At 47.4% G+C, this 12,227-nt stretch overlaps 1 protein-coding gene across 1 annotated transcript in view; it reads left to right on the top strand.

The window, feature by feature from the left end:
- Positions 1-12,227, top strand: part of Chd1l (chromodomain helicase DNA binding protein 1 like) — a 63,610-nt gene that overhangs the window by 4,347 nt on the left and 47,036 nt on the right. Inside the window, exons 2-5 of the mRNA XM_059265934.1 lie at positions 4,769-4,881; positions 7,449-7,555; positions 8,075-8,189; positions 9,178-9,209. Of these exons, the coding sequence (XP_059121917.1) occupies positions 4,769-4,881; positions 7,449-7,555; positions 8,075-8,189; positions 9,178-9,209 (367 nt within the window). The remainder of the gene's footprint in view (positions 1-4,768; positions 4,882-7,448; positions 7,556-8,074; positions 8,190-9,177; positions 9,210-12,227) is intronic.

Here is a 12,227-nt window from a genome sequence, read left to right as displayed (position 1 = left end):
GACCTCCCCCTAGCACAGCCAAGTGCAGACCTTTCTGATCACCTAGTAACCACACACGAAATCCTCTTATGCAGTCCTGCTGGGTAAAGCAAGCTCAGATCTCACTAGGAAACCTTTGTGGGCCTCCACAGCTATGGATGTCTAAATCCTCTAGGTAGTGTGTTTAGAATACAGAGGGCAAAACATTTGTACATTTCCTTACATTGAGCAACACTGGTAGCATCTAATTTGAGAAGTTAAAATGGCTATTTTATTGTTTACCAGAATCTTTATTTGGTTACTAGTAGTGGTGGACATTTGGTTATTTATCTTTGGATTCGAAAGGCACCTTAGGGCTTTTTTGGTGTGATAATATACAGACCAACTTTTTTATTGTTTATTGGTTTGGTTATTCCGTCACTTTGGTCCTCTACCTGAGAACAAGAGAGAGAGACCAACCCAGACCCCAGAGGTTAGAAAACAATGTATGTCCCGGTTCCCGTGGTTCTGTCATGACTTGGCTGTATGGAAGCAAGCGTGTGATTTGGAGCAGGCCAGCCACAAACAGCTTGGAGTGGCGTTGATGTGCGCTCCTGGTTTATCTCTTACCTGTGGGTTTTGGTTAGGGTGTGGAGCATCTACTTTGGGATGGACTAAGGTGGGAGGTGATTGGTTGTTGGAGCTGCTGGTGCAGTGGCCTGTTTTTTTGTGTTTTTTTCTGTATTTCTGTTCATGGAGGTAGACACATTGATGGTGGGCCATTTCTGTGGTTCTGATTCAGAACTCTACCTAGATGCTAACCACAAGGCCACTCCTCCATCCTTGCGACACTTTAATGGTGACCTAATTCCCTGCACTAAACTCATGTCTGTCTAAATGCCTTAGGACAATTGCTGTCTTTGCACTTGACCCTTAAGTGTGAGTGCTGTTACTCAGTTTTCCCCAGGGATGCTGACTTTGCAAACTAAGATGTCAGTTAGGTGTTGACATCTGTCCACACAGTCAAGATCCAGAGCATTCCATTGCTGTAAGCTCCTCCACTTGCCTGTTGATAGCTAGACTCATTTCCTTACCACCGTTTTTCTTGATCCCTGGCGACCACTGTCTTCTGCCTCTTCCGTTCCTTTCCCAATTTTTCTCTTCCCTCCCTCACTCCCCCTCTCCCTCCCTCGCTCCCACCCTTCCTCTTTTTCCTCCTGTGCTGGGGACTGAACCTATGGCTTTGCTCAAGTGGGCAAGCACTCTGCCACTAAGCTACAGCCCAGTCTTCTCTGTTTCTATAATTTTGTCACTTTGAGGAGTGACATACACTAGTCTTAAGCGACACACGACTCCTGTAGCATGGTGTGTGATCTCTGGAGGTGGACGTTTCCCACTAGTCTGTTTTTCCTTCTTCTTCTTCTTCTTGGTGAGCAGCATGGATTTACCACAGGCTGTTTACCATCTGTACACTGAAATTGATGTGAATTGTTCCTAGTCTTTTAGCTTTCGCCTGCCTCCCCCTAGGGTTGAGAACATTTGTATGCTGGTTTGATGTGAAGATAAGTCTTTATTTCCCTCACCAACACTGGGGAGTGCTGTGCCTGGGTCATGCTGGTTGCATATTTAAAGAAGCATCAGTGCCAATGTTTGTACCGCCCCCCCCCCCATTCTAATAATGGTGGTGATGTCTGTAGTGGTTTGAATGTGGACGTCCCTATTGCTTTGCCTCTTTGTTCCCCCACCCCCTTTTTCTGTTTGTTTTTGTTCTGTTTTTCAAGACAGGGTTTCTCTGTATAACAGCCCTGACTGTTCTGGAACTCACTGTATAGACCAGGCTGGCCTCGAACTCACAGAGATCCGCCTGCCTCTGCCTCCTGAGTGCTGGAATTCAAGGCGTGCACCACCAGCTTATATTGCCCAATTTTTAACTTGAAATTTTTTTTTCACTTGACGTTTGAGTTCTTTTTATATTCTAGATAATAGGATTTTCTTTTTGCAAGACAATTATTTTGCTCAAATTGATCAGATATATAGGGTTTTTTTTTTTTTTTTTTTGTTGTTTTTTTTTTTTTTGGTTTTTCGAGACAGGGTTTCTCTGTGTAGCTTTGTGCCTTTCCTGGAACTCACTTGGTAGCCCAGGCTGGCCTCGAACTCACAGAGATCCGCCTGGCTCTGCCTCCCGAGTGCTGGGATTAAAGGCGTGCGCCACCATCGCCCGGCAGGCTTTGAGTTTTATACCCCGGAAGCTTCCTGCAGGTTTACCCTCGTCTGTTTTATCTACAATTTTAACTTTGTTTGTGCGCCCAAAGTATACATTTTCCATGTTTCTGCAACTCTTTTATCTCTGGATTCTCACTGTAAATCTGACTGAAAGCAGCAAGCAAAGTCCATGCCACAGCCTAAATGCTTGGTTGTGTTGAAACTCCCTGATAAACATCTTAATCCAGCTGGGTGGTGCTGGCGCACACCTTTAATCCCAGCACTTGGGAGGCAGAGGCAGATGGATCTCTGTGAGTTCGAGGCCAGCCTGGTCTACAGAGCGAGATCTGGGACAGGCACCAAAACTACACAGAGAAACCCTGTCTCGAAAAACCAAAAAAAAAATTTTTTTTTTAATCCATTACTTTTGAATTCAGCATCAGGACCCTGACAGAACAGAGCTCAGTTAATTTCCCAGCATGCACCAGGTAGAGTCTTGTCCGTCACCGCCCCCCCCCCCCCACCACCACACCCATAGCCTGACCTGCACTCCTGAATTCCTGCTGGCATTCTGGTCTTCTGAATGTCCAGCAGCATGCTGCTCACAGGATACTAGGGCTCTTAAACCCACAGCTCCCAACGTCCCTCCTGCAAACCAGTTCCACAAACCACACGTCCAGATTGGCCATAGCAGTGACCCCATTTCTTGGTACCAGTTTTCAATGTTAGTTGCTTTTCTTATCTCCGTGACAAAATATCTGAGAAAAATGATAAGGGAGGAAGGAAGGATCTATTCTGACATATGATACGGATATAAAGTCTGCTGCCGGAAGCATGGTAGTTGGAGCGGGTCCCAGTAGGAGTTGGGAGAAGCACCTGTGGTGCAGGTGAGCTTGGGTCAAAGGTGGAACCAGGCTGTGACCCTCAAGGTCCGCTCCCCAGTGCACTCCTCCGCTTCTTCCAGCTAGGCCACACCCTGTCAAGCTCCCACAACCCACCTGAATGAAAAAAAAGAAATAAAAAGGAAAGACATGACTGCTCCTAGGTGTGCTGGAGGAGAAAGTTTATCATAGATAAAAGGGAGAGCATAGCCAGAGGCAGAGACATCTGGGAGAGTCCAGAGTGGACATGACCAGACTGAGCTGGACCCTGTGCGGAGAGGGGGTGAAGAACCAGCCTGCCCTGTGCGGAGAGGGGGTGAAGAACCAACCTGCCCTGTGCGGAGAGGGGGTGAAGAACCAACCTGCCTCCGTCTTAGGCTTAAAAGTCAACTTATAGTAAAGACGGACTAGGTTCATTCCTGTTTATGATTCAACTTCTGTTTCTCAAGGATTGGGCTGCGTCCTACCTGTCACCTTAACTACACATGGTTCTGAAGGACCTGTTCCAGGAACGGCAATCATGTCTTTGTTTTAAAAAGTTGTTTATAACCACTTTACAACCCTACCTTTGTTTCAACAGGCTGTATAGCCACCTGTTGTAATGGCTACCTTGTTACGCCCACCCTGTAACCATGGTTTTGTTCCAGGAGGGACTAACTTGATAGGCTTGTGCTCTGCTCCTGTAACCCCGCCCATTTTGCCCTCCAAATCCTCCATTTTGAAGCTCTCTGCTCCTGAGCTATAAAAACCTTGTCTTCCTCACATCCGACAGTGATCCCTCAAACCCCGCCTTAGGGGGAGGCAGCCCAGGTATAGGAATAAAAAAGCTTGCTTTAATTAATTGCTTGTTGTAATTAATTTGGCCATGATGGTTTGGGTCGGTGGTCTTTCTCCTCCCGTCTTGTGGATTAACGGGGAGGGGAGAGGAGCCGACGACCAAGGGACAAGAGATGAGTAGATGAAACGACCAGGTGACCAAAATGGCTGGATCATACAGGGAAGGGCAGCCCAGCCCCAGGGCTGGAGAAATTTAGGGTAGGGGTGGGGTATGCCAGCCAGAGCGCTCTGGAGAGCCTGAGGATGGCAGGGAGAACCTGGCACCCGCATCTGCTTTGATATGTTAAACAGGGCACCTCAGCCCTCTGTCCCAGGTTTGAGACCTAACAGTACTCACACAGTATCTCTTACTGGAGACCAAGTGTTCAAATCCATGAGCCGTGGAGGACATTCCACATCCAGGCGCTGTGGGATGCTCCTTATGAAGCACTGTTTCATGTTGAAGCATGGTCTGAAGTAGTCCTGTCCATACATCTTTCCTAGGATGCACAGTTCGTGTGCCGTTAGTCGATGAGCTGTTTTAGTAATGCTCCTTTCCAGGAGTGAGTAGCGGTATGGGACTCGGGCAGCAGATGTCACAACCCTGGAAGACTTTCTGTCAGGTGTATTGGTGACAGTGACGGCATGCTTCAGGAGTTTGAATGAATGATAGATGGTGACCGAGTCTGCATAAGAATTAGCTGGGAAGTGAGCAAGTGCTAGGCCTCGTCAGGTTGGGAGTGTGGGAGGTGAGGCCGTCTCAGGACAGACTGGTCAGGTTGTGAGTGTGGGAGGTGAGGCCGTCTCAGGACAGACTGGTCAGGTTGGGAGTGTGGGAGGTGAGGTCGTCTCAGGACCCGAAGCCTGCTGAAATCTCAGTTCTTCTGACCGCTTCTGTCTTGTATTTCTAGGGGTTCATCTACGCTCTTATCAACTGGAGGGAGTCAATTGGCTAGCCCAGTGCTTCCATTACCAAAATGGCTGTATCCTGGGGGATGAGATGGGCCTGGGGAAGACCTGCCAGGTATGCTGCTGTGGAGGGAGCACGGTTCACCTCCACACAACTCGTGGTCATCTTTACCCGCTCACTGCAGCAGTGTCTGCTTCTTCCCAGGGTGGGGAATACAGAAAGTAACGTGGAAAGAGCTTGTGGTCTTGGAGTTACTCTTTCTAGTTTGGGTTTTTAAAAATTGTGCCACCACTGTGGTTTGACCGGTTTTGTTGTTTTATTTTATTTTTTAAACATGTGTCTGGGAGAAGATGTGCCTTAATTAGGAGAACAGTTAATGGGCCTGATCCGGGGCTTTTCTCTATAGACAAGAAATTTACCTGCCCCAGCGTCAAGGGGACTTCAACTTCCTTAGCAGTCCTTTGTAGCAGGAATTCCTTTATGTGGTACCTGCTTTCTAGGTCTCTCTCAGGATAACATAGGGTGAATTATAGTGCCCTGTGGTTTCCAAATTCACTTAGCCAACTGATGACCCGAGGGAGGCAGCATAAAGCCCAAGACCTGGGGAGTCAGGGGTGGTGGGCATTGTCAGGAAGGTGACGCTTCTGTCAGGCTGATCAGCAAAACTGCCTTGGGTTGGTTGACATATCATTTGTGGGTTTGGGTTGATCGAGAGTCCAGTTACATCATATCACATGGTTATATCACACAGGTTTACCAATCTAAAGAACATTGAAGTCAGTGTAGTCAGTATACACGGCAAAGGCAAGCCGATTAAAAACCATGTGATAGGCATTTCCCGATCCGGAGAGGTTTCACAAGTGACCGTAAAGAACAGTCAGGGGTCTTATTGGTCCTTTTAGAAGCTAACTGCCCCCTTCCAAGACTCACCCTGTTCATACAAAAAGGCTCAGTCTGAAGCTGTGCCTAGGCTAGCCTGGTCTTAGGTTGGAGACTACCTCATTTAAGGCAGGCACACCTTGCTCATCAATCTAGGAGTCACTCAGAGAGCAGCATGACCTGTCGGGGGTAGCCTGGCTGCCTTTAGGACCCAGACTTAACAGACTCTTGCATCAGTGAAGGCCCCTCCATGTGCCTCCTCTGTCCCATCCGTTGTCCCGTTGACCTCATTCAGAGCAAGCTCTGCTGGTCTTTGCCTTTCAGTCCTTAACTTCCCCCAATGCCAACTCCAAATCTGGTGTGGTAAGTTCATTTAGAAGTTATGCAGTGATAGCATGGAGATGATATTGGTCTGGTGTGCCCTTGTAATATTTCTGTCTGGTGTTTACACCGGCTTAGTGCCCGCCTCGTAGAATGAGTCAAGGTGTGTCCAGTTTTCTGGAAGAAATGATGTAGAATCAATGTTCTTTCTTCATGTAATGCTTCTTAGAATCCACCGGGACTACAGACTTGTTTTGTTGGCCTATCTGCTGTGTGGTGATGGACATACACATTCTCAAGTGGCATTTTGAGAGCAGCCAAGGAAACCCAGCTTTGGTGCAGCTAAGTCACTCTGAGAAGCTTGCCCTGGGCAGTTTGTGCTGAGAGGTCCAGTTACATAAATAATTTTAGGAGGAGATTATTTCTACTACAAAGCTAGTACTTTTTAAAAGCTAGTTACCTGTCGCTTCTCCTCACAGATTTCAGCCATAGTCATGCACAGCAGTGCTCTGCAGCTCATACAGTGTGAGCTGTGTTAGTCACATAGTGCCATTGTAATTTTGTGTTTTATGTTTTGCAAATATCCTAATTTATCTAAATGTTGTATAGGTGAGGAGTGGGGGACCCTTACTGTGCTGTGTGAATAAACCTTGATAAAATCTTTTGCCTTTTGGCATGTGGCTTTCTTAGAGTTTTATGTTTAGGATTGCCCTCCCACCCCAAAATACCTCGGTGTTTGGGCACAGCATCTCCTCATGTCTCCCCGACCCCCACTTTCTTCAGAAGTGTACATAGGCATGTCCTGAAGGAAGGGCTTTACAAAGACTTTCATTCACTTATGAGGGTAATAATTGGGATTTCCCTATTACAGTATGTGTTCCAGGAAAGCAAGGAGTTTTGTCTGCTGTTATAAAACTGGGACTCGGAGATTGTCCAGCCAAAAGAACAGACTCTTACGTACATGTAGAAGGGAGGAAAGCTGTAGGGGAAGAGGGGAGGGGTTTAGGAAGGAGGACCCATCCTCATCAGGTGAGCCCAGCCAGCACAGACAGCCACCCCGTGTGGGCCATTTTTATGGTCCTGTCTTGGCATGGCTGGTATTTTATTTTAGAGTATTGCTGAGCTGACCTCGTCCACCAGGTTCCTTGTTTTCCTTGATTTCTATTCTTTCCTGTTTTGTTTTTTTTTCATTTGCATTAGAGGTTCAGTTACATAAATAATGGTCCTCACAGCTTATTAACTACTTAAGTAACTGTATGCCTTAAATCCCTTTGGTAAGTTTACTGAGGCTTCCTTGATTTCCTAACACGGAAAAGATAGTACATAATTTCATTGTAAAACAAGTTACACATAGATGTGTGTGTGTGTGTGTGTGTGTGTGTGTGTGTGTGTGTGTGTGTGTTCCGGTGGTTGTGAGGACTTTGTGGTTATTTTTCATGCGGAACTGGGATCAGAACTGACATTTTTTTTCTGTGTTCCAGACTATCGCTCTTCTCGTTTACTTGGTGGGAAGGCTGAACGATGAAGGGCCCTTTCTGATTCTTTGTCCCTTGTCTGTTTTGAGCAACTGGAAAGAAGAGATGGAGAGGTACAGAGTAAACTAGATGACATTTTGTTCTTTGTATTGCGTAATGGTTGGTGTAGAAAAGATAATAAAGTAACAGTGCCTTACACAATTCATGAGTTTATTCTAGAAATTGAATTGAAGCATGGCAGGTAGACACGGCGTCCAGCACAGGAGGGTCCAGGTGTCACCGCTACTGTGTGACAGTTTAAAGGCCGGTCCTCGTTTTTTAGTGAAGGTTCATGGACTGAAGGAGAGCCATCCTTGTCCTACTGATGGAGGAAGTGACTAATGAGGGAAAAGTTTCCTTTGACCTGACGCCAGTGTGTGACCATTTACATCAGTGCCTTTCCTGAGGCTTAGCTGCGACCCTAGGGCATGATTTGGCGCCCCCCCCCCCCCCCCCCCCCCGGACTCTTTCTGGGCACATGGCCTTCCAGGGTCTGTACATTGTGCTGTCTCACGAAGTGTGGTTTTCCAGGTGACCCACAACTGTCCCATGGACCTAACATTTGCTCTGTTCATCTCTTTTCTTTGCCCCAGATTTGCTCCAGGTCTTTCCTGTGTGACATACACGGGTGACAAGGAAGAAAGAGCCCGCCTTCAGCAAGACCTACAACAGGGGACTGGCTTTCACGTGCTGCTGACTACCTACGAGGTGACCATATGCTTCTCTAGCAAGGACTCCTGACCCGGGCCGAAGAAGTCGTTAAAGCTACCACAATTCTGTTTAGACAGAGCGTACTTCCGGGGCTCTGCGGGGGAGGGAAGTGACACTTGCTCACATTGTCACAGAGGCTCTGTGACGGGAGAAGCGAAGGATTATGGGGCCAAATGGTGGTTAGTTTCCTTCCCTCTCATTCCTGCTGCTTCATGGGGCGTGGCCTCCGAGGTGGCACCTGGGCTGCCTCTTGGCTGATGACCAGAGGGGCTGAGGAGAGGGCTCTTGTCTGGTAACTGGAGCACAGGCATGGAGGACACGCAGTCTCTCAGGGTTTCCAGTGCTGTGATGAAACACCATGACCAAAAGCCACGCAGGGAGGAGAGGGTTTATTAAAATCTTACACTTCCATAATTCCATAATATTCCATCACTGAGGGAAGTCAGGGCAGGAACTCAAGGCGGGAGCTGATGCATCCATCATGAGGGCTGCTGCTGACTGGTTTGCTCCTTGTGGCTTGCTCCGCCGGCCCTCTTACAGAACCCAGGACCAGCAGCCCAGGGGTGGCATCACCCACAGTGAGCTAGCCTCCCCCAGCCCCACACATACCCATCGTCAGTCAAGGAAACACCCCATAGCCTTGCCCAGGCACCTCTGGTGGGGGCACTTTCTCAACTAAGGTTCCCTCCTTCCAAATGCTTGGCTTGTGTGAAGTTGACTTAAAACTAGCCAGCACAGTTACCTACAGTCTCATTGGAAGTTCTGGTTAGACGAAGACCTTTCCCTTAGCCGGACTCCCTTTTGTTTGGACTTAGAAAGGATGCTCAGAGTTTTATGTCTTCCTCAGTGAAGGAGAGGCAGGACCGGACTGCTGTAAGTGGAGAGAGTTACCAAGACAGAAGTAGCTTGTCTGCACTGGAATTTCCTGACACTCACCTTTTTTTTTTTTTTTTTTAAAAAAAACTTGTCTCTCTTACTTTTTCAGATTTGCTTGAAGGATGCCTCATTTCTAAAATCGTGAGTAGGCTGTACTGCCCCAGGAACTGTTGCATGAACCATAGTCATGTGCTCCGTTCATACTGTGGTATTCTGCTCCTCACCCGCGTCTGTCCTGTTTCAAAGTATTGATGGTTCCTGTAGATTTTAGGACTTCTGATTAGTGTTTTGTTTCCTTTAAGTGAGGATATTATCTTTTCCATGAGAGGAATGTATGTTTTTTTTTCTCTTTTTCCTTTTTGTGTATTTTAATAGAATTGTGTTTGATGGAGGGTACTAGAGATTAGAACCAGGGACTTGCACATGCTAGGTAAGTGTTCCACCCATCATGAGTTAACAGTGTCCCAGCAAGTGGTCTGTCTTCCTGCCTGCCTGCCCTTCCCGGATGTGTGTGTGTGTGTGTGTGTGTGTGTGTGTGTGTGTGTGTGTGTGTGTCTGTATCTGTGTATTTGCCTGTGTGTGCAAGTTGATTCTCTATCTCCCACTCTTCTTTCTGCCATTGTGTGGCATACTCCAGACTAGCTGACCCTCGAGTGTCTGTCTAATCCTTTTTTTTTAATATGTATATTTTTAAGATTCATTTATTAATTACGTATACAGTGTTCTGCATATGTGCCTGCAGGCCAGAAGAGGGCACCAGATCTCATTATGGATGGTTGTGAGCCACCATGTGGTTGCTGGGAATTGAACTCTGGAAGAGCGGCCAGTGTTCTTAACCACTGAGCCATCTCTCTAGCCCTGTGTGTCTAGTTCTTGTCTCTCTGTGTCCAGTTTTGCCATAGGAGTGCTGGGACCACAGATGCACTATCACGTCGGCTTTTTACCTGGGTAGCAAGGATCCAGCTCAGGCGTCGGGCTTGCACACCACGTGCTGTTAGCTGCCGAGGCAGCTCCCTCACTTCTTTCATGCTTGTTGGTCTGTCACTGGAAAGACACTGTGAGAATGCTCAGCAATACCAGGAAAGTTGGTTACAGAGCACACCTACAAAGTCCAGTTAGGGAGTGAGAACTGTCCCAGGGGACGGGAGAGGTAGCTCAGTGGTTAGAGGGCTTGCTGTCCCTTCAGCAGATCTGAAAGAGCACTCGCGTCACCAGCTCATACCCACGTGTGACTCTAACTCCAGCTGCAGGGGAATCCCATGCTTCTGGCCTCTGCAAGCACCTGTACTCATGTGCACATACATGTAATTTAAGAAACTACGTGTATAGATACCTAGAAACCTGGCGATAAATCTGAAATCTTAAAGGACGGTAAACTAGGGCGTACATGTTGAGTATCTTATATAAATCGTCCCATGTAAAGATCACAAAAACCAGGCCAGCCAGATGCAAAAGCAGTTACCAGGCAAGCCCAAAGACCTAAGTCCAGTCCTCAGAAGCCATGTGGAAGGAAAGACTCACTCCTAAACTTCTCCTCTGACCTCCACGGGTGTGCGCACCATGGTGTGCATTTGCTTGCACATTGCATCTCTCTCTTGCACGTACACATATACCTCCTCTATTTTCTCTCTCTCTTCCTCTCTCTGTCGTGTATGTGCTTGCACACACACACACACACACACACACACACACACACACACGCACACGCACTCACTAAATACAAATTGAAGAACTCATAAAAACCCTCTACTTTACAGATAAGGAAGATAAAGCTAGGTTAGCCACAGAGGCTGATGTCCTAGCTTGCTTTCCGTGGCTGTGATAAACACATGACCAAGGCAGCCTGGGGAGGAGAGGGCTTATTTCAGCTTACACGTTACCGTTCATCCCAAGGGGAAACCAAGGCAGGAGCCTGAATCAGGGCAGATATCATGGAGGAACTCTGCTTGCCCTTCCTGGCTTCCTCAGCTGGTTTTTCTTACACAGCAGGCCTAGGAATGGCACTGCCCACAGTGGGCTGGGCCCTCCTGTATCCATTAGCAATTAACAGAATGCCTCACAGACGTGACCACAGTCCAGTCTGATGGAGGTGATTCCTCAGTTGGGGTTCCCTCTTCCTGGATGTGTCAGGTTGACAACCAAGATTAAGCTATTTATTACAGCTAATGTTAATACATGGCAAAGCAGGCCTCCGGAGCCGGCACCCGGTGCTAGCAAGCTTCTTTTTAAGTATGTGGCTGTACTAGAGTGTCTCGTTTCTCAGGAGAAAGCCTGTCTTTCTATCTGAGGTCATCTGTTCTCAGCACATTGGTAGAAGGATTTAAGAACCTAAATAACCAAGGGACATTTATTTATAATGTTGACTCGTAGTGTGAATCCCACAACATAGATGTATTCTTTCAGTGTTAGCTAAGATGGTATTTCCCATTGCTATGTGGTACATACTGAACATGGCAGGGAAGTGTAATGTCTGTACTAAAGAGATGCGATATGGACATTTAAGACTATGCATGCTCACGCCTTTAATCCCAGCACTCGGGAGGCAGAGCCAGGTGGATCTCTGTGAGTTCGAGTCCGGCCTGGGCTACCAAGTGAGTTCCAGGAAAGGCGCAAAGCTACACAGAGAAACTCTGTCTCGAAAAAACCAAAAAAAAAAAAAAAAAAAGACTATGCATGTTAACAGTATAAACTGCTCGGAATCTTTTGGATTACAGACATACAAAGTCTCCCCGGGGGGCCTCTTAAGGACATCCTTTGATGGTGATGTGACCCACTTTTAATGTGCCCACATTCACCTTCCTGTAGCCGTGTTTCATTTAATAAGTATTTTTGGAGATCTGCATGTATAAAAATGTGTCTCCTTCAGGGACCCAGGCCACCTGTGTGTGGTGGCTGTGTACTACAGGCAGTGGTACATCTTCTCTCATGACGGTTGTCCAGCTGTGGGGACCTTACACGTTCTCAGTCTTAGTGCACCTGCTCCTGGTCCCCTGGACCCTTGTGCTCTCCGTGGGCCCAGCCCTTCCCCATCTGCAGGCCCCCGTGCTCCCCATCGTTGATGGGACTGTCCTCCTCGTCCTCTTCTTTTGTACCTTCAGGAGAAGACTTCCTTTTCATAGGTCAGCCTCTGCATAAGGTCTGTCTCTGAGTTCTGAGGAA

Source organism: Peromyscus eremicus, chromosome 6 (genome assembly GCF_949786415.1).
Source record: "Peromyscus eremicus chromosome 6, PerEre_H2_v1, whole genome shotgun sequence".
NCBI lineage: Eukaryota > Metazoa > Chordata > Mammalia > Rodentia > Cricetidae > Peromyscus > Peromyscus eremicus.
The sequence above is the reverse complement of the archived record's forward strand: the minus strand, read 5'-3'. Positions and strand labels throughout refer to the sequence as shown.